At 29.3% G+C, this 22721-nt stretch overlaps 2 protein-coding genes across 3 annotated transcripts; both read right to left on the reverse strand.

Annotated features, from left to right (window-relative positions):
- Positions 1 to 1201: 1201 nt before the first annotated feature.
- Positions 1202 to 10672, reverse strand: LOC119767200 (beta-1,4-galactosyltransferase 2). Of its 2 annotated transcripts, XR_005277387.1 has the most exons (3): positions 10307 to 10672; positions 9223 to 10241; positions 1202 to 2671 (listed from the first exon to the last, which is right to left on the reverse strand). XR_005277387.1 is itself a non-coding variant. In XM_038255248.1 (2 exons), exon 2 carries the CDS (start codon positions 10237 to 10239, stop codon positions 9283 to 9285), a length of 957 nt encoding a protein of 318 aa, XP_038111176.1. In that variant the 5' UTR covers positions 10240 to 10241; positions 10307 to 10672; the 3' UTR covers positions 9140 to 9282. The 2 variants fall into 2 exon arrangements, 1 of the variants encoding a protein (XP_038111176.1); XM_038255248.1 differs by lacking the exon at positions 1202 to 2671 and having other exon boundaries at positions 9140 to 10241.
- Positions 10673 to 16598: 5926 nt separating this feature from the next.
- On the reverse strand, positions 16599 to 18648 carry LOC119767547 (WD repeat-containing protein 55 homolog). The gene is made up of 4 exons (XM_038256387.1): positions 18437 to 18648; positions 17429 to 18349; positions 17216 to 17367; positions 16599 to 17152 (listed from the first exon to the last, which is right to left on the reverse strand). Coding segments are annotated over exons 1-4 (1443 nt in total). The 5' UTR covers positions 18439 to 18648; the 3' UTR covers positions 16599 to 16784.
- Positions 18649 to 22721: the final 4073 nt, after the last annotated feature.

Genomic DNA, 22721 nt, shown 5'->3' on the forward strand with positions numbered 1-22721 from the left:
ATTGTTATTATATTAGACAATAATTTTCTAACAAGTATGCTCGGGATTATTTTCAATCAATTTCGTACATTTTCTTTTATTAAATTTTGAAATTTATGGTGTTATATGATTAATCATGTTATTATCTATACTTGCAACATATCGTCGCTTAAAATCAGAACATTTTGCATATAAACTAAATTTTAAATTATCGCCTTAGAAAAAAAACAATCGAACAAAAACCAAATAAAACGGAAGGAACGGTGTCCAAAGGTTTTAAATACAGTCGAAAACTTCATATTCAAGCAAGAAAAACTTTCTGTAATTAATTGTCTTTAGCAAGCAGAACATAACCAAACTTTTCCGCACCCTCAGCAAACGTCAAATCAATACAAATTGCTGCCGGGCAGCAATTTTGTATGGTTTGACGTTTGCGGAGAGTACCAAAAAAGGTAAACAAATCACTTCGTGCATCAGCCAATTAACCGGGGGGATGGCAACCCTATTCCGACCAAAGCAAACTGACAACAGTCGACATTAGCACGGTTGTCAAATGAGAGCCCACAACAAAAGCACTAGCTGTCAAATGGTAACCCATAACAAACCATTGTTTGGGTTATTGATTTTCAATTTTCCCGCAATTCAAACGATAAATACCTGAAAAAACACGTGAATTGTGTTGCTGATGGCAAATTCTATCATATCCTTGGAGATTCCATCCCAATATTGGCTGAGAATTCATATAGAAAAAAGTGATTTTTCTGTTTACCTTTTTTTGCTTTTTTTCTTTTGGTCGATCAAACAGTGCGCCCGTACACTGTGAATCAGCATTACACATTTTTCAGTTTGGTTTTACACATTTGCATGGGACTTTTGAGTATAACCAGGATAACACACTTCGTGTTACCAAAATAATATGAATAATACTGATTCTGAGTGTTTGTTTTCTGAACTTCCAAGATGGTGGCTTCTTCGCTACCCCCTGCAATTAACAGTTCTGCATAAACATTGAAACATTAAACATATCGCAAAAACAAAAAATGCATTCCCCACCTTAACCCACCACCCCTTTCTGGTTCGAATCTAAACTAAATACACCCACCCCTGCAACAACGCCATCTACCCACTCACCACAAAAACACACCACTTTTCACCCCATCCAAGCAAGCACTCCCCACACCCGATATTTCACCACACGAGGAAAAATCAACACCAGCAGTTCTTCATATGTTTGCGCGTAAATTCAATCGCATTAATATTTTTATTATTTCACTTTTCTCGGTTTCAGGCTCGGTCAAAAAGGTTTTCGGTTTACAATTTGTAGGTTCCTTATTTTGCGCTTCTTCCGCTACTGGCCACTTGTCCGCGTTTCTTCCCCTGTGTTCTGTGTGTGTATTTTTTTTTCTTTTTGTGAACATGCGCTGCTCCCTCAAAAAAACTGTGCGAATTTGTTTCACAGTTGCTTTTAAGTTGTTTGTTTGTTTTTTTTTATTTGCTAAAATGTCTATCACGTTTTACCTTGGGAAAATTTGAATGCTTGCAAGAGATTAGAAAGTACATTTACTGCAGTAATTAACATTTTTAGTGGGGGGGGGGACTTGTGTTGTGTTAAAGTTTAGTTTCTTTTTTGTTTTAAGTTTGATTTGCAGTGTGTAAAAGTTTTGGTTTAAAGTTATTGTTCTCGCAGTGAGTTATGTATACTAAAAAACAGTACAGTTCTAATGACTTTGCTCGTTCTAGTGTAGTTTTGTTGTTTTGTTTAAAGTTTAATACTTTGCAAGAAGCGAATAAGAGTTTATTACTTGTGTTAGAATTCCTTACCCACGTGTGTGATATTCGTTCCGATTTTGTAGTTTTACTTATCACTATAACTGCAAATTTGAAAATCCTACTTACGTACTAGTTTTGGTATTTGCTTAAATACTAAAATAACTGCTAATAATTTAACCGATGCATGCAAGATTTGTTTTTATCTTGTATTTTTTTATCAAATAACGAATAAAACGTTTGCAGGATTCGTCCACAACTAACGCAGACTACACACACATTTTTCCTACAGTGTAATATCGTCTTCACTTACACGCTAAACATGCTAACACGTAAAATACTACCGTTTTTATTCAAAATTCAATAAATTAAACAAATTACGCTGCTGCCTAATTATATGGAGCCGCATAAGGCAATGTGAGTTTTCTGCTTTGTTCCTTTTGTATCCCATCAAAAAATTCTCTCCTTTCTTTTCCCCTTCCACAATCAATCAACTTATTGTTCCCAACAACATTCCACCCACAAACAAACCAATTCGCAAATTAAACCAACTTTCTCGAGGGAATTGACGATGCTTACAAGTTGCGCACACACACACACTGAAACAAATACACACTCGCATTCCTTTTTTCCAATCAATCGAGGGCTCAAAATAAATACACCAATTGCTGTCTCGTCTAGTGGCTAATCGAAAAAAGTACCTGCCTTGGCCTCTTATCTTATCAACCCTTCCACCACTCAATTGGGTGCATCAAACGCGTGGAAGAACGTAAAAAGTGTCGCTCGATAGCGAGTGCGATAAATCAAACGGGATGATCAGCTGACAAAACTGTCGCTGTCGTCGGAGTTGTTCGCAAAAGTACTCGCTCTATTCATGTTTAATCACATGGCGTTATGCTTTTGTCCGTTATCTTATCGGAGCGACCTAGAATTATGTTGTGTTCGACGTTTGGGACTTTTGTTTCTTGGATCGGGATGGTGACTAGTGAGTGATTTAGTTAAATTATCAAAGTGAATCTAAAATCTCCACTTTTAGGTAGGGTATTTTAACCATTAGTGGACCCCCTAGTAGAGCCGAAGCACATTTTTCACAAATTTTCAATATTTTAAGAACTTTTTCATAACCCTTTGTACAAAATAATGGAATCTGGAGTGTTTTGAACAATTTTGAGTATTTGTTTCATCAGTTTTTTGTTTTCGAGCAGAAAAATAGCCATTTGAAAAAAAAGTTTTTTTTGCCTGTTATGGACCCCCTTTTCCTATAGTGGACCCGGGTCCATAATCCGATTGTGGACCCGGGTCCACTATAGGAAAACTGTTATTTTTATACCAAATTTAACCGATATTTGATGTTTTGATGCATGTTGTAGGTCTAATCATAGATATAATTAATAAAAGTTGGATTTTGCTCACTTTTCATCATGAACAAATATGTTTTGTAAACAAATTTGGCTTTAAACAACAAAAAAAACCTAACAGACATTTAAACACATTTATTTCCGAAAAAGATCCGAGAAAACGTTTCAAAAACCACTGTAATCATACAAATAATTTAAAAAAGTAATTTTGATGCAATTTTTTCCATATTAATTACATAAATGATTGACCGAAACTAAACAATAGTTTTGTTTACAGTTGCTGATAAAACCACGCAAATATTTAAAAATAATGTTTTGTTATTGATTTATTATTACAAAATATCATTTCAAACTGCAACTATGATGCTTTAGTTAAGTACCATTAACTAAAGTTTTGATTAATTATAAATTCTTTCGGCTTCAGCATATTGGTACTTTTAACATAAAAACAGCTATATTTATACTCATAATTGAAAAAAATATGCGTTTAAGTTGATTACAACAAGCATTCATTGTATGTTTAAGAGAAACTTTTGCTTAAATACACAGTTTTCTTTATTTGTGTAAGTTAAATTAACAGGGGTCCACTTTTGGAAAAGTTTGGATTTTCGTTGTCCTATATTGGACCCCCCTAATTTTTGCTCGAAAATGAGCAGTTCTTCGCTTTATTTTAGTAAAGTTTCTTAAACTTACATTATTTCGGCCTGCTGAAGTTGAATAATCAGTCAAAAAATGATTGGATAGTTAATTCAATCATAAAATATAAATGCAGTTTTGTTGTGAAAATGCTAGTGGCCATGGCTGATTTCAGATGTCGAACTCAAAACACTTATTTTGGCTGAAATGACACGTCAATGTCAGCCAACATTGTTTTAAATGATGCTGAACATGCCAAATAAAAGATTTGTAGACAAAAACACGCTTGAAATTGTGATTTTATTGAATTTTTCATCAAAACCCTTTCAGAGGGTCCACTATAGGAAAGGGGTCCACTAATGGATAACGTACCCTAAGCCACGATTTTCCCTAAAAAAATCGATCTTCCCTGCTGAACTTATCAAACCAAAGAAATGTGTTCTTGAAAATAACAATTATAAGCGGGTTTTACGAGACTTCAATAAAAACATTCAAGCTCAAACTGAATCGTTTTCAACGAATCATGTTTGCGATTAACTTTACACAGTATGCCTGGCCATTGAACAAAAGAAGTTTGGAGTGTTCGACCCAGCATTCTCCAAGATTATTATGAAACGTTGTCCATCGATTTCTTTTCCAAAACAAAGAAAATTGTACAGACATTTTGTCTATTTAGAAATGTTTTTTTTTTCAGAACTGGACAAAAATGTTTAATATGGAGCAAATCCAGCTCAAATCAGGAATTTTTCTCGTACTTTTGTACCCGACCCTCTCCGATTTCAATGAAACTTTGTAGACATATTATCCTAGACCTATATAAGCCATTTTTGTGTATATGGAGCTAATAGTACTCGAAAATAACATTTGAGAAGGGCGTAAGGTATTTAAATATTTTTGTATTTTGTAATTTAAAAATGACTGTATCTCAAAGCCGTTGCATCGTACCAAAAAGTGGTCGAAGACAAACTTGTAGGAAATCGGACGGGCTTTCTGAAAAAAATACACTGAAAGAAAAATACATAAATACATAAATGATTAAAAGTTAAATTTTAAGGTGGAGTCACGATTCTTTTTCGTTCAATTTTTTTGTGGAAATAACCTAAAATGTTACAAAAAGACTCACGAAAAATGCAGGATGGTATGTCTCTCCTAAAAAAAATTACAAAAATCAATTACTAAAACTGAAAAAAAAAAATTAAAAAGCCGATAGGATATTAGCCATTTTAAGATGTTTCATGTTTTTTGGACCTCAAACTTCAATGTCCGTTTTACCCCACTTCCCTTTGTCGTAGAGGGCTCATATTTGGCATGAGTTCATCTCATGTATAGACAAACGAACGCTGAAAGTTTCATCCAAATCGGAGCATCTCGATACGACCTCTAGAACAAACCGAGCAAAATCTACAAATACTGCCTCTTAAGCCATTTTCCATTCCAGTATTTTTTATTTACATTCCCTCTAGTTTTTGTAAACGCAAAACCAATAAAGCTTTGATTTGTTTTGGAGAATTAGTTTTTTTTATTTTAATTAGGGGAACTATACCCTTTCTCAGCCTATTTCTATTATCGGCCTATCAGTACTTTGATCATGAATTACAGCTTATATAAAGTGTTTTTGACTGTTCCAAAGTAATAAATAGCTCAAACAAAAGTGAGCAAGCAACTCTTCGTTGTTGAAACATCTGAAAATGTTGATTTAATAGCAGAAACGGCAAAAGTGATGAGAATTGGTCGAACGGCTTAGTGTGATTAAAATGGGTATATTTCCCCTAGTACTGGAAAGCAGAAAATGCATGTCAGGACCTTTGAAAAGTCATTTTAATTTTTATTTGAGCTTTGAATAAAAAAAATGAAAAGGGAAGATTTTTTTTTAATCAACAGCAAATAAAAAGATAGTATAAATTCAAGAAGAGCGACTCTTGCGAGTGACAGCAATATTTAAAAAATATATATATTTTTTAATTTACTTAAATTTGTGACTCTTTGACATAAAAATGCAATTCACATCGTTAGTTCGTCCATAAAAAAAGTCTGAAAAATTTAAAAAAATGAAACCTTGAAAAGGATTTCTCTAATCGATTTGGTATCTTTGGAAAAAAAATGTAGTTATAGAAAAAAAGTTATTCTGAAAAAATACCACATTTTTTCACGCGGAAACGTAATTGCGCAAAATATTCTTAATTGTATGTTTTTGATTATTGAGAATGTCATCTTTATAACACGAGATTGTGAAAAATTATTTAGCATTGCTGATTTTTTTTAACAAATCGTAATTTTCCGAAATCATCAAAAGTAAAGTCAAACATTGTTTTTGACTTAATTTATCATATAAATAATCAAATTTAGTAATAACAAGAACTCAATTCCTGTTTTTGTAAAAAATGACTTGTTTAACAGTAGAATTCATGTTCAAGCTTGACCAATTCTGAAAAATATAAATTATTTATAATTCAAAATATTGAAAATCCTCGAAAGATAATAAAATTATATGAATGTCAATATATCCATCCATAAACCAAGTGGATACTTTTATGAAAAAAATTTCTCCCGGATTCTTTATTAATTAATAATTATCTATTGTCCAATTTGTCCTGAACATTTTATACAGACATATTAGCGTAAATAAAATACAGAAAAATATAATAACATAAAAAAGATGAATTCATTTGGATGTTTATTGGCAGTGCGTGGCCGAATGGTTACGCTGTCCTCTTTGTAAGCGGATGATTCTGGGTTCGATTCCCATCTGCTGCAACCTTCCATCGGATAAGGAAGTAAAATGTCGGTCCCGGCCTTGGTTGTTAGGCCGTCCAGGTGTAGGAGTCGTCTCCATGCCATAAGTACAAACAACACACCAAACCAAGCCTACTCCGGTGGAATCACTGGCGGCGGTTGGAGTAAAAAGAGGTTTGGGTGCTCTCCCCATTCAAGCCTTCGGACTCCAAGGTTCGAGCAGAAATTTGCAATAGAGACCACAAAAGACCCGCGGGTCGTTAATGTGGATGGTTTGATTTTTTTGCATCTATTTAATTAAAATATGGTATAACTTCAAAAATCGTATGGTTGCGTACATTTTTCGAAATTTTGTTCAGCTATTGGTACTGAAATTTGATGGTAAGTTTCCCCAAATTGTCGATTTAAAATAATTAGTATAATATTCATTAGAAGGAAAAAAAACACATTGATTTCTTAAGAGATGTTTGTTGAATTTTAAGAGCATCTCCACCGCTGGGGTGCAAATCAAATTTGCACCCGGCTCATGAATACCGAGATCAAATTTGCCACCTTGAAAAAACTCCGTCATCCCCACCGCTAGGATAGCAAATTTACCACCGAAACAAGCCCACCGCGGGAGGCAAATATGGGTTTTTATCATTTTTTGCTCTCGTTTACCTTCAAAATCAATAATTATGTGTTGATTCATGCCTAGAAATGCTAAAAGTTTGTTAAACTAAGTTAAACCATTTGCTACCCGATTTGATTCCCTCCAAATTTGCTTTCGAGTTTGCCCCCGAGTCTCCCACCGCGCGTAGCATAGCAGGTATCAAATTTGATCTCAAGTTTATCTGTAGAAGAAAAATATGTGTCGGTACCTGTCGGGTACTCATTTTCTGATACCCGACAAGTACCGGCAGAATGGCCCGCCTAATTAAAATGCGCCAAAAACCATATAAAAACATACAAATTTATAAATTCAGTGTAGTAGGCTTAGCCTTTGGGATGTTCCCTTTAATGTTGTATGGTTGGTTGATGAAAATTTTTAGCTTAAAACTATTTTTGAGCCACTTTAAAAAAAAAACAGTTTTTTTCAGCTACTTTTCCTGGGGGGGGGGGGGAGTTGAGTTGAAGGGAGATAATAAATTATTAAAGGGACCTTTCTAACATAGTTTCCATGAAGTTAGACCACTTTTATGTAAATAGTCACTTACCAAAACAAACATTTTTGAAAATAGTTTTAATATGTTGAAATAAGACACTATTTTTACAAATAAGCATCAAAACAACTAAAAAAAATCAACTAATGTTGCATTAAACGTGATTTGTGAAGCTACCAGGAGTGCAATAATCAATTTAGCTCAAATTTCGTAACTTTTGATTGTTTTTAAAAGGCAGGAAAAGGGTGGTCAATTCTGCCCCAAGTGGTTTTTAATTTAACACTTCCACCACCAAGCCTCTACATTGATTTGAGGTTCCGTTGTTGTTTGATTACCTTCGTAAAAGCTCCTGGTAACATTATAAACATTGAACACACTTTTTCAAACAATCTAACTTTCGAGAAAGCTTATTTAAGAACCTCGAAATAAACAACATTTGCGTGGTTTTGTCAATAAATTTACATTTTTGCTCATAATTCGAAAAATACAATGAATTCAAACGTGGTTTTCGGTGTGGTGATGTTATTTGACGTCCTTTATAAGACCCTTGCCTTACAGTTGGTTTAAATCCATTCTAAAGCCCAAAACCAAGGGTGGCCCATTCTGCCCCCATGGGCCATTCTGCACCCCCTGCCCCTACCCCTGACTCAAGGCGGTTTCAAAAACACCCAAAAAGCAAAAACTGGAATTTTGGTTTGGTGTGTTGTTAGTACTTATGGCATGGAGACAACTCCTACACTGCCGTTCTACGCATAATTGTCCCATTTGGACGATTCTGACTTTTTATCATTTTTAAATTCAGTTTGACGTAAACATTCAGAAAAACACATAAAATCTAGTACTTTGTTCGGAAACTCATCAAAAACAACACCAAGTCTGTTTGTCCCATCGTTGTACATCTACGCATAATTGTCCCACCAAGTATTTTCTATCACGAAATCATTAGTTTTACGAAGCAATTTATCTTGTTTATCTTTTGTATAGCAAGAGGATTACAAATAAGGATGATAAAACGATAACCGGGGTGATTAGGGACATATAGAGCTAAAAGGGACCCACGGGACAATTATGCGTAGAAACGCAAAAATCGTTCGAAAAATTTCAATCGCGTTTTTCTCAGTTGTACTTTTTCGAACAAGGGACAATTATGCGTAGAACGGCAGTACACCTGGAATGACTTAACGGCCTAACAACCAAGGCCGGGACCGACATTTTACTTCCTCATCCGATGGAAGGTTGCAGCAGATGGGAATCGAACCCAGAATCATCCGCTTACAAAGCGGACAGCGTAACCATTCGGCCACGCACTGCCACTTTAGAAGCAAATAATTCGTAAATTGAACGAGCATCGATAGAAAAATGACTTTGTTTACAAATGGCGCTTACGACCGATTGAAAACTAATTCGTGAATTACATCGTTTTATGTAGCGCTTCTGATAGATTTTTGAACCGCATTGTAAAAAAGTCTAAAAAACCAACATTTTCAACAACAAACTTCTTATCACCATCAAATAACACATGAATGAGCAATCCAACCAATTCACTCAATTTAATCACCACCTCGATCTAATAAACAACGTCCTCCACCCTCCCATCACAAACTCACCTTATCTTATCTCGACGGACTAGATAACAATGACGAATTCAAATCAACTGCTCTTCCCTCTTACGTCTCCACCAGCACGTGCGTGAACAAATTGTGCAACTTCAGTCCCACCTCCTTGTACACCAGCGAGTTCAACCCGTCGGTGTGATACCGCAGGTGGCCGTTCCTCAGAAATGCCACCCGGTCCTTGTTGGGCTTTTCCTTGCGGTGCTTCAGCATCGTGTACCGACTGTACTCGGGCGCAAAGCGACAAATCTGGATCTGTTTGTTCTCGAGCCGGGCGTAAAAGTCGTCGTCTTCGCCGCCCCACCCGTTGAACATGTTGGACATCCCGTTCACCTTCATAAACTGGTGCGACTGGATGGCTACGACGCCGCCGAACAGGCCTTTGTATGGGAGGTTGTACCGGAACTCGTCCAGGCTGGAGCACATGTGGCGGGGTTGCTGCGAGCAGGCGTAGAGATGGCCGAGATTTTGGGGCATGAGGTCAACGTCGTGCAGGACGAGACAGGGGTAGTCGAGCTTCATGGCGATGAGGGCTCCGATGTTGAACAGTTTGGCGCGGTTGAAGGGCTTCGGGTCGTACTGTTCGATGACGAAGATTCGGTAGTGGATTCGCTGCCGACGCAGGTAGTTGTGCATGTACATTAGGAACTGGTTCAGCTGGCGTTCCCGCTGCCGGTACGGGATGATGATGGCGGTGCTGAAGCTGGGCAGGCAATCCTCCGGATACCACTCGCCACCGAGCCGGACGTTGTTGTTGATGATCTCCTCGGTGAAGGGAAGACGGTACAGGTACAGATTCTCCTCCAGCACGTCGCTGTAATCGCACCGGATCCCGTTCCGCTGCAGACTCATGTTCTTCGTGGTCTTCCGCACGAGCGCATCGTAGATGTCCTCACCCTCGATGTACTCGTACTTGCTGGCGAACCTGCCCGGCCACAACAAATACACCAGCAGCAAGCAATAGCCCAAGAACGCGTACAGCTGACGCGTCGAGACGCGAAGTTTTATCATGTCTACAAAGAAAAATATCGCAGAGTTCAACTCAAGCGTCACAATAGCCTCCCCCCAAAATACTCACTAATCCGGGAAAAAAAATCTGGACGCACTTAGGATGCAATTAAAATTATGGTGCAGTGCAGACTGGGACGACGACGACGGCTGCGACGAAGTCGCGGAGATTCTTCAAGGGGGACACACTCGCAGATAGATTAGGGTAGAAAGAGGGGCAGAAATAACTCAAGCTCGACGAGCGAGCTAAACCGAGCGGTTCGTCCTGCTGGCCACGATTCCACAATCCATCGCAGAATTCTATTTTTTTCGCGTAACGCGACTTGATTGATTTATTTGGGATTCCTGGCCTAGTGCGAGTCCCGAATCGACGAGCGACTGACTGACGTTGTGTTCCACTTTCTCGGCTATCGTCTGTACCACTACTAGCAGAGGCTGCAGATTCCGCCGCTGGCCAGGCCAGACATGCGGCATTGCCATCAAAACATTGCACTGATACATGCTCACGAGCAGCGAGCACGCTTCTCTGTGTGTTATTATGGGTTGTTTGTTCAGAGTGGCAGGTTCTACTCTCTGGTAGAGTGTGACTCATGTTGCCGCGATAGTTGGGAGTAATTCAACTGGAAGAGCCTTGGATTACTTGAATTTTCATTAGTGGCGGTAAATTTAATTGTCAAAAATTTAATAATTTCTAAAACTCTGAAGTTCTTTTGCAATCAATAAACAAAAAAAATTCCAAATCACAAAGATGAAAACAATTCTAAAATTCTAAAATTCTAAAATTCTGAAATTCTAAAATTCCAAAATTCTAAAATTCTAAAATTCTAAAATTCTAAAATTCTAAAATTCTAAAATTCTAAAATTCCAAAATTCTAAAATTCTAAAATTCTAGAATTCTAAAATTCTAAAATTTAAAATTTAAAATTTAAAATTTAAAATTCTAAAATTCTAAAATTTAAAATTTAAAATTTAAAATTTAAAATTTAAAATTTAAAATTCTAAAATTTAAAATTTAAAATTTAAAATTTAAAATTCTAAAATTTAAAATTCTAAAATTTAAAATTTAAAATTTAAAATTTAAAATTCTAAAATTCTAAAATTCTAAAATTTAAAATTTAAAATTTAAAATTTAAAATTTAAAATTCTAAAATTCTAAAATTCTAAAATTTAAAATTTAAAATTTAAAATTCTAAAATTCTAAAATTTAAAATTCTAAAATTTAAAATTTAAAATTTAAAATTTAAAATTTAAAATTTAAAATTTAAAATTTAAAATTTAAAATTTAAAATTCTAAAATTTAAAATTTAAAATTCTAAAATTTAAAATTTAAAATTTAAAATTCTAAAATTCTAAAATTCTAAAATTTAAAAAAAATTTAAAATTCTAAAATTCTAAAATTCTAAAATTCTAAAAAAAATTCTAAAATTTAAAATTCTAAAATTCTAAAATTCTAAAATTTAAAATTCTAAAATTTAAAATTTAAAATTCTAAAATTTAAAATTCTAAAATTTAAAATTTAAAATTCTAAAATTCTAAAATTTAAAATTCTAAAATTTAAAATTTAAAATTTAAAATTTAAAATTTAAAATTTAAAATTCTAAAATTTAAAATTCTAAAATTTAAAATTCTAAAATTCTAAAATTTAAAATTCTAAAATTTAAAATTTAAAATTTAAAATTCTAAAATTTAAAATTTAAAATTTAAAATTCTAAAATTCTAAAATTCTAAAATTCTAAAATTTAAAATTCTAAAATTTAAAATTCTAAAATTCTAAAATTCTAAAATTCTAAAATTTAAAATTTAAAATTTAAAATTCTAAAATTCTAAAATTCTAAAATTCTAAAATTTAAAATTTAAAATTCTAAAATTCTAAAATTTAAAATTCTAAAATTTAAAATTTAAAATTCTAAAATTTAAAATTTAAAATTTAAAATTCTAAAATTCTAAAATTCTAAAATTTAAAATTCTAAAATTCTAAAATTCTAAAATTCTAAAATTCTAAAATTCTAAAATTCTAAAATTTAAAATTCTAAAATTCTAAAATTCTAAAATTCTAAAATTTAAAATTCTAAAATTCTAAAATTTAAAATTCTAAAATTTAAAATTTAAAATTTAAAATTTAAAATTTAAAATTTAAAATTTAAAATTTAAAATTCTAAAATTCTAAAATTTAAAATTTAAAATTTAAAATTTAAAATTCTAAAATTCTAAAATTTAAAATTCTAAAATTTAAAATTTAAAATTTAAAATTTAAAATTTAAAATTCTAAAATTTAAAATTTAAAATTTAAAATTCTAAAATTTAAAATTCTAAAATTCTAAAATTTAAAATTTAAAATTCTAAAATTCTAAAATTTAAAATTTAAAATTCTAAAATTCTAAAATTCTAAAATTCTAAAATTTAAAATTTAAAATTTAAAATTTAAAATTTAAAATTTAAAATTTAAAATTCTAAAATTTAAAATTCTAAAATTTAAAATTTAAAATTTAAAATTTAAAATTTAAAATTCTAAAATTCTAAAATTCTAAAATTTAAAATTTAAAATTTAAAATTTAAAATTCTAAAATTCTAAAATTTAAAATTTAAAATTCTAAAATTTAAAATTCTAAAATTTAAAATTCTAAAATTTAAAATTTAAAATTTAAAATTCTAAAATTTAAAATTTAAAATTTAAAATTTAAAATTTAAAATTCTAAAATTTAAAATTTAAAATTCTAAAATTTAAAATTTAAAATTCTAAAATTTAAAATTTAAAATTTAAAATTTAAAATTCTAAAATTTAAAATTTAAAATTTAAAATTTAAAATTCTAAAATTTAAAATTCTAAAATTCTAAAATTCTAAAATTTAAAATTTAAAATTTAAAATTCTAAAATTTAAAATTCTAAAATTTAAAATTTAAAATTTAAAATTCTAAAATTTAAAATTCTAAAATTCTAAAATTCTAAAATTTAAAATTTAAAATTCTAAAATTCTAAAATTTAAAATTTAAAATTTAAAATTCTAAAATTTAAAATTTAAAATTTAAAATTCTAAAATTTAAAATTTAAAATTCTAAAATTTAAAATTCTAAAATTTAAAATTCTAAAATTTAAAATTTAAAATTCTAAAATTTAAAATTTAAAATTTAAAATTTAAAATTTAAAATTTAAAATTTAAAATTTAAAATTCTAAAATTTAAAATTTAAAATTCTAAAATTTAAAATTCTAAAATTCTAAAATTCTAAAATTCTAAAATTTAAAATTTAAAATTCTAAAATTCTAAAATTTAAAATTTAAAATTCTAAAATTTAAAATTTAAAATTCTAAAATTTAAAATTTAAAATTTAAAATTTAAAATTTAAAATTCTAAAATTCTAAAATTCTAAAATTTAAAATTTAAAATTTAAAATTCTAAAATTTAAAATTCTAAAATTTAAAATTTAAAATTTAAAATTTAAAATTTAAAATTTAAAATTTAAAATTTAAAATTCTAAAATTCTAAAATTTAAAATTTAAAATTTAAAATTTAAAATTCTAAAATTTAAAATTCTAAAATTTAAAATTTAAAATTCTAAAATTTAAAATTCTAAAATTTAAAATTTAAAATTCTAAAATTTAAAATTTAAAATTCTAAAATTTAAAATTCTAAAATTCTAAAATTTAAAATTTAAAATTCTAAAATTCTAAAATTCTAAAATTTAAAATTTAAAATTTAAAATTTAAAATTTAAAATTTAAAATTTAAAATTTAAAATTCTAAAATTCTAAAATTTAAAATTCTAAAATTTAAAATTCTAAAATTCTAAAATTTAAAATTCTAAAATTTAAAATTCTAAAATTTAAAATTCTAAAATTTAAAATTTAAAATTCTAAAATTTAAAATTCTAAAATTTAAAATTTAAAATTTAAAATTTAAAATTCTAAAATTCTAAAATTTAAAATTCTAAAATTTAAAATTCTAAAATTTAAAATTCTAAAATTTAAAATTCTAAAATTCTAAAATTCTAAAATTTAAAAGTCTAAAATTTAAAATTCTAAAATTCTAAAATTTAAAATTCTAAAATTCTAAAATTTAAAATTCTAAAATTCTAAAATTTAAAATTTAAAATTCTAAAATTCTAAAATTCTAAAATTTAAAATTCTAAAATTCTAAAATTCCAAAATTTAAAATTTAAAATTTAAAATTCTAAAATTTAAAATTCTAAAATTTAAAATTTAAAATTTAAAATTCTAAAATTCTAAAATTCTAAAATTTAAAATTCTAAAATTTAAAATTTAAAATTTAAAATTTAAAATTTAAAATTTTAAAATTTAAAATTTAAAATTCTAAAATTTAAAATTTAAAATTCTAAAATTCTAAAATTTAAAATTTAAAATTCTAAAATTTAAAATTTAAAATTTAAAATTTAAAATTCTAAAATTCTAAAATTCTAAAATTCTAAAATTTAAAATTCTAAAATTTAAAATTTAAAATTTAAAATTTAAAATTTAAAATTTAAAATTCTAAAATTCTAAAATTCTAAAATTTAAAATTTAAAATTCTAAAATTCTAAAATTCTAAAATTCTAAAATTCTAAAATTCTAAAATTCTAAAATTCTAAAATTTAAAATTCTAAAATTCTAAAATTCTAAAATTCTAAAATTTAAAATTCTAAAATTTAAAATTTAAAATTTAAAATTCTAAAATTCTAAAATTTAAAATTCTAAAATTTAAAATTCTAAAATTCTAAAATTTAAAATTTAAAATTTAAAATTCTAAAATTCTAAAATTCTAAAATTTAAAATTCTAAAATTTAAAATTTAAAATTTAAAATTCTAAAATTTAAAATTCTAAAATTTAAAATTCTAAAATTTAAAATTCTAAAATTTAAAATCCTAAAATTCTAAAATTTAAAATTTAAAATTTAAAATTTAAAATTTAAAATTTAAAATTTAAAATTCTAAAATTCTAAAATTCTAAAATTCTAAAATTCTAAAATTTAAAATTTAAAATTTAAAATTTAAAATTCTAAAATTTAAAATTTAAAATTTAAAATTTAAAATTTAAAATTCTAAAATTCTAAAATTTAAAATTTAAAATTTAAAATTCTAAAATTTAAAATTCTAAAATTTAAAATTCTAAAATTTAAAATTTAAAATTTAAAATTCTAAAATTCTAAAATTTAAAATTCTAAAATTCTAAAATTTAAAATTTAAAATTTAAAATTTAAAATTCTAAAATTCTAAAATTCTAAAATTTAAAATTTAAAATTTAAAATTTAAAATTTAAAATTCTAAAATTTAAAATTCTAAAATTTAAAATTTAAAATTTAAAATTTAAAATTCTAAAATTCTAAAATTCTAAAATTCTAAAATTTAAAATTCTAAAATTTAAAATTTAAAATTCTAAAATTCTAAAATTCTAAAATTCTAAAATTCTAAAATTCTAAAATTTAAAATTCTAAAATTCTAAAATTCTAAAATTCTAAAATTTAAAATTCTAAAATTTAAAATTTAAAATTCCAAAATTTAAAATTTAAAATTTAGAATTCTAAAATTCTAAAATTCTAAAATTCTAAAATTTAAAATTTAAAATTTAAAATTCTAAAATTCTAAAATTCTAAAATTCTGAAATTCTAAAATTCTAAAATTCTAAAATTTAAAATTTAAAATTTAAAATTTTAAAATTTAAAATTCTAAAATTTAAAATTCTAAAATTCTAAAATTCTAAAATTCTAAAATTCTAAAATTTAAAATTTAAAATTCTAAAATTCTAAAATTCTAAAATTCTAAAATTCTAAAATTCTAAAATTCTAAAATTCTAAAATTCTAAAATTCTAAAATTCTAAAATTCTAAAATTCTAAAATTCTAAAATTCTAAAATTCTAAAATTCTAAAATTCTAAAATTCTAAAATGGAGTGACTTTTTATGCGTTTTCAAATTTTTAATTTTGGATCCAAAAATTGGGTCAAGTCGCAAGTTTTATTTATTTATTTATTGGTATTAGGTAAAGTTTTGAAAGTAGTAAATCTGAAATAATATTTAAATTTAATTTGTGAGACTTTTCGCTATTTTGTTCAACATTGATTTGATCCCTGCGGTGGAGATGCCCTAATTGCATTTCATATTGAACACATGACTTTCTCAATAAAATACAACAAACTCGGGTCGTCAGAACTGTCATGCTAGTCATGCATTTTCAGACATGAGAACCTGACGAACACGCAAATGGAGAGAATTATTTTTTCCCAGCAAAGAAGACGCGAAAAGGTAATTGAACCTATATTTATATCATTATTGTTTTGTTTTATTTTTAGAGAGTTGAAGAAAAGCAATGATAAATAAAATGCATTGGACGAAGAAAAGTTAAGGACGTTCGGATCAGTAACCACAAATTCCACGTTTGATCTCTACCATTTAAACTGTTTAACAATATATTTTATACGCCAATAATAATAAAGACACTACGCAAACAATTCCTGTTTTGAAAAGAAAACAAACTCACCACTTTAGTGTCCTTCTCCCGTTTTCTCGTTCTCCTGGACGAAAACCTCCCATTTGTTCAGAACAAACTCCGCCTCCGCCGCTTCAATCCCCATCCGCGGCGCTTCCCCCCGCCGCCAAATCCGAGAAGAAATCCGCCGCGTTCGTCTGCTTCGACGAGGGCAAGTTGTGTCGCATCGCCTTCCGGTCCGGCTTGCTGTTGTACTTGATGTCGTCAAACTCCTCAAAGTATTTAATGTTCCAAAAGCGGATGTCGTTGTCGTGCGAACTCGACGCAATCAGCTCGCCGCTGCTGTTGATGTCGATCGTCTCGACCGCGAGCGAGTGCTGCCCGACGATTCCGAGGACACGGCCCGGAACGAGATGCATGGCGCGCAGGATTCCGTCCTCGCCGCCCGTTACCGCTATCCGCTCGGTGATGGGGACCATCCGGTTGACGCCCGCTTGGGGACCTAAGAATCGAGAAATAGATTTTTTAGAATTGTGAATTGCAGTGTTGATGAGGTTGTTCTTACCGGTGAACGCATCGCAGTGATAGCCGAACTGGCCCCAGTTGAAGGTGTAAAAGTTGCCCTTGGACGAGCTGACCACCAGCTTGCTGTCCTTGCGGAAGATGCCCATCGAGGTCAGCTCCTCCTCGTACGGCTCGGATTGGACGTACATTTTGCTAGACGAATGATCAAAATCATCAAATTCCTCTCAATTTTTCAAGTGTTTGCAAATCTCACCGTTGATTCATGTTGATCGTCGTCAAGTACCCGTCCCCGCTGGTCATCAGCAGGTACTTCTTCTGCTCGTTCGTAATGATGCACGAAATGAAATCATCCACCTCTTTCAGCTCAAAAATCGCCTCCTTCTGCCTCAGATCCCACAGCTTCAGCACTCCACCGTCGTCCCCGGTCGCAAAAGTGTTCTCGCTGATCATGCTCATCGTGTAGACCGGCTCTTCATGGGCCTCGTCCCAGAACCGCTTCAGCTTGCCCGTTTCCACGTCCGTCACCATGATTGACCGATCGCGAGCCGTTGAAACTATCAAATCCCCTGCCTCGTTGAACTCCACGTCCCTCACCGACTTCGAGTGCACCTCGTGCGTGTCCTTAACGGTGCATTCATCGTTGGTGAAGCTGTAGATGATGACATCCCCGGTCGTCGTTCCAACCGCGAGCAAATCCAAACTCGGGTGAAAGCACATATCCGTCACAAAGTCATCCGTCTTTATGTCCGGTGGTTTGGACCGAGGTTTCTTAATTTCCGTTATGATCGCCTTAATCACCTCGTCCTCTTCCATTTCCTCATCGTAATCGTCAATCGCTCGCTTCGGGGTCTTCGTACTGCTGTCCTCACCCTCACCACCACCGCCTCCACCCTCTCCACCCCCTTCCTTCTCCTCATCATCAGAACTGTCCGAAAATTCATCGTCACTCGACGAAGTTCCAATCACAATGTCCCCACTCGGATCCCCGTCCGACTCGTCCCCATCATCATCCCCCGCCTCGTCCTCCTCATCCCCAACAGCGTACGCCACCACCGGAAACTCATCCATCACGTACGGTTCCAAGATAAACTCCGGCTCCGTCCCCGAATCCAACTCATCGTCGTCCGAATCGTCCCCCAGCGAATTCCCAAACTTGGGCGAGTTGAAATTCCTCCTACAAAGAGAAACAAAAACAAAGTTCGAGGTTAGGTTCCAACTGGGCATGAGTTGTGAAGTTGCGAGAGAAAAAAAACAAACGCACATTTTGTCGCGAATTGTGAGGCCGTTCGAGTTCGACGGAACGTGCTGCAACTACCAACCGGAGCGGGGAACCTGCCTTCACCGTGCGAGCTTCAACCCACAATCAAAATTCCGTGCAACGTGCACGACGGAGAAAAAATACCCGCGACCGAAGAACCGAACTCGACACTCAAGGATGGTGCTGTTTTGTTTGATTGAAAACAACAAGGGAGCGATGATGTGAAGTTATGCTGCGCGAGGTTTATGCTGCAGCTGTCAGTTGGGCAGGGTTGGAATTAACACGCTAAACGTGAAACCACTCAACATTGAAATAGAGCTTTATGACGTTTCGCGTACACACACTAGCGCACCATTTGATTTTGCTGGCCGGACAAAATTTAACCTCACTTTCTTTTCGTGTACGTATACGCAATACATGTGCACGTAGATTGCTCTATACAGCAACAATTTTCAATTTTGAGAAAGGTGATGGCGATTAGGAAGACTGGTCGATGTGAATTTGACGTACCCAAACAGACACAAGTTTGACGTATCCAAACGAGCATTTACCTTTACGCCCAGCAAAACTTGGCAGTGTTGGCTAGCACAAAACATACGTTGCCAGATCGATTTAGCAAAGTCTAGCCCTCGGTCTAGCCAGTCTCCCTATTTAGGGTCTCTAATGGCGATCTCAACGTTGAGAAGCGTTGGGAGCCGGAAAAAAAATCCGGAATAAAAATATTAGATTCAATTGAAAAGTTAAAACGTTGATAAGCGTTGGGAGCCGGAAAAAAAATCCGGAATAAAAATATTAGATTAAATTGAAAAGTTAAAATGAGTATACCTTAAAACACTATTTAATAAAAACAATTCCTAAATATTGAAATAACATAATGAAAAAAAACATAAATCCTAAACAATTGTTAACTTCCAAATTCGAGAATACAAATAATCAAAATTTAAATTAAAAAAATAAAAACAGGATTTATGAGATTTTACGAGATCCGCGGACTCATTTTAAATGATCATGTAAAATGGCGCTTTGAACTGCCTGTAATCGAAGATCGTCGTCAAGAATCGTGGGTACATCCTCCTTCAAGCGGAACAGAACAACCTCGAGAAATTTCAGCAAAATTGGTGTACCAAGCTGAACGCTGGGAAAACCCGTTCAATCTTCTTCACCAAGAGGTGTGCTGCTCGGCACCTTCCCCGCAGATCGTTTTTTTTTTTTTGAAATTCTTGAAGTTCTTGAAATCTTGAAATTCTTGAAATTCTTGAAATTCTTAAAATTCTTGAATTTTTGAAATTCTTGAAATTCTTAAAATTCTAAAAATTCTTGAAATTCTTGAAATTTAAAAAAAAATGAAATTCTTGAAATTCTTGAAATTCTTAAAATTCTTGAAATTCTTAAAATTTTGAAATTCTTAAAATCCTTAAAATTTTTAAAACTCTTGAGATTTTTAAAATTTTTGAAATTCTTGAAATACTTGAAATTCTTAAAAAAATTAAATTCTTAAAAATTTTTGAAATTCTTGAAATTCTTGAAGTTCTTGAAATTCTTGAAATTCTTGAAATTCTTGAAATTCTTGAAATTCTTGAAATTCTTGAAATTCTTGAAATTCTTGAAATTCTTGAAATTCTTGAAATTCTTGAAATTCTTGAAATTCTTGAAATTCTTGAAATTCTTGAAATTCTTGAAATTCTTGAAAATCTTGAAATTCTTGAAATTCTTGAAATTCTTAAAATTTTTAAAATTCTTGAAATTCTTGAATTCTTGAAATTCTTGAAATTCCTGAAATTTTTGAAATTCTTGAAATTCTTGAAATTCTTGAAATTCTTGAAATTCTTAAAATTCTTGAAATTCTTGAAATTCTTGAAATTCTTGAAATTCTTGAAATTCTCGAAATTCTTGAAATTCTTGAAATTCTTGAAATTCTTGAAATTAAAAAAATTAAAATTCTTGAAATTCTTGAAATTCTTAAAATTCTTGAAATTCTTAAAATTTTGAAATTCTTAAAATCCTTAGAATTTTTAAAACTCTTGAGATTCTTAAAATTTTTGAAATTCTTGAAATTCTTAAAAAAAATTAAATTCTTGAAACTTTTGAAATTCTTGAAATTCTTGAAGTTCTTGAAATTCTTGAAATTCTTGAAGTTCTTGAAATTCTTGAAATTCTTGAAATTCTTGAAATTCTTGAAATTCTTGAAATTCTTGAAATTCTTGAAATTCTTGAAATTCTTGAAATTCTTGAAATTCTTGAAATTCTTGAAATTCTTGAAATTCTTGAAATTCTTGAAATTCTTGAAATTCTTGAAATTCTTGAAATTCTTGAAATTCTTGAAATTCTTGAAATTCTTGAAATTCTTAAAATTTTTAAAATTCTTGAAATTTTTGAATTCTTGAAATTCTTGAAATTCCTGAAATTCTTGAAATTCTTGAAATTCTTGAAATTCTTGAAATTCTTGAAATTCTTGAAATTCTTAAAATTCTTGAAATTCTTGAAATTCTTAAAGTTCTTGAAATTCTTAAAATTCTTAAAATTCTTGAAATTCTTGAAATTCTTGAAATTCTTGAAATTTTTGAAATTCTTGAAATTCTTGAAATTCTTGAAATTCTTGAAATTCTTGAAATTCTTGAAATTCTTGAAAATCTTGAAATTCTTGAAATTCTTGAAATTCTTGAAATTCTTGAAGTTCTTAAAATTCTTGAAATTCTTGAAATTCTTGAAATTCTTGAAATTCTTAAAATTCTTGAAATTCTTGAAATTCTTGAAATTCTTGAAATTCTTGAAATTCTTGAAATTCTTGAAATTCTTCAAATTCTTGAAATTCTTGAAATTCTTGAAATTCTTGAAATTCTTGAAATTCTTCAAATTTTTGAAATTCTTAAAATTCTTGAAATTTTGAAAATCTTAAAATTCTTGAAATTTTGAATTTCTTAAAATTCTTGAAATTTTAAAATTCTTAAAATTCTTGAAATTTTCAAAGTTTTTGAAATTATTAAAATTCTTGAAATTCATGAAATTCTTGAAATTCTTGAAATTCTTGAAATTCTTAAAATTCTTGAAATTCTTGAAATTTTTGAAATTCTTGAAATTCTTGAAATTCTTGAAATTCTTGAAATTCTTGAAGTTCTTGAAATTCTTGAATTTCTTGAATTTCTTGAAATTCTTAAAATTCTTGAAATTCTTGAAATTCTTGAAATTCTTAAAATTTTTGAAATTCTTGAAATTCTTAAAATTCTTGAAATTCTTAAAATTCTTAAAATTCTTGAAATTCTTGAAATTCTTGAAATTCTTGAAATTCTTGAAATTCTTGAAATTCTTAAAATTCTTGAAATTCTTGAAATTCTTGAAATTCTTAAAATTCTTAAAATTCTTGAAATTCTTGAAATTCTTGAAATTCTTGAAATTCTTGCAATTCTTGAAATTCTTGAAATTCTTAAAATTCTTGAAATTCTTGAAATTCTTAAAATTCTTGAAATTCTTAAAATTCTTGAAACTCTTGAAATTCTTAAAATTCTTAAAATTCGTAAAATTCTTGAAATTCTTGAAATTCTTGAAATTCTTGAAATTCTTGAAATTCTTGAAATTCTTGAAATTCTTGAAATTCTTGAAATTCTTGAAATTCTTGAAATTCTTGAAATTCTTGAAATTCTTGAAATTCTTGAAATTCTTGAAATTCTTGAAATTCTTGAAATTCTTGAAATTCTTGAAATTCTTGAAATTCTTGAAATTCTTGAAATTCTTGAAATTCTTGAAATTCTTGAAATTCTTGAAATTCTTGAAATTCTTGAAATTCTTGAAATTCTTGAAATTCTTGAAATTCTTGAAATTCTTGAAATTCTTGAAATTCTTGAAATTCTTGAAATTCTTGAAATTCTTGAAATTCTTGAAATTCTTGAAGTTCTTGAAATTCTTGAAATTCTTGAAGTTCTTGAAATTCTTGAAATTCTTGAAATTCTTGAAATTCTTGAAATTCTTGAAATTCTTGAAATTCTTGAAATTCTTGAAATTCTTGAAATTCTTAAAATTCTTAGAATTCGTAAAATTCTTGAAATTCTTGAAATTCTTGAAATTCTTGAAACTCTTGAAATTCTTGAAATTCTAGAAATTCTTGAAATTCTTGAAATTCTTGAAATTCTTGAAATTCTTGAAATTCTTGAAATTCTTGAAATTCTTGAAATTCTTGAAGTTCTTAAAATTCTTGAAATTCTTGGAATTCTTGAAATTCTTGAAATTCTTGAAATTCTTGAAATTCTTGAAATTCTTGAAATTCTTGAAATTCTTGAAATTCTTGAAATTCTTG

Source organism: Culex quinquefasciatus, chromosome 2 (assembly GCF_015732765.1).
Source record: "Culex quinquefasciatus strain JHB chromosome 2, VPISU_Cqui_1.0_pri_paternal, whole genome shotgun sequence".
Taxonomy (NCBI): domain Eukaryota; kingdom Metazoa; phylum Arthropoda; class Insecta; order Diptera; family Culicidae; genus Culex; species Culex quinquefasciatus.

Bases quoted from the DNA above. Each gene is read 5' to 3' on its own strand.
- LOC119767200 (XM_038255248.1), bottom strand. From the start codon at position 10,239: ATGATAAAACTTCGCGTCTCGACGCGTCAGCTGTACGCGTTCTTGGGC.
- LOC119767547 (XM_038256387.1), bottom strand. The intron at 17,368-17,428 runs GTGAGATTTGCA...TCATTCGTCTAG, and splicing joins ACGATCAACATGAATCAACG to CAAAATGTACGTCCAATCCG. The intron at 17,153-17,215 runs GTAAGAACAACC...CTCGATTCTTAG, and splicing joins TCACTGCGATGCGTTCACCG to GTCCCCAAGCGGGCGTCAAC.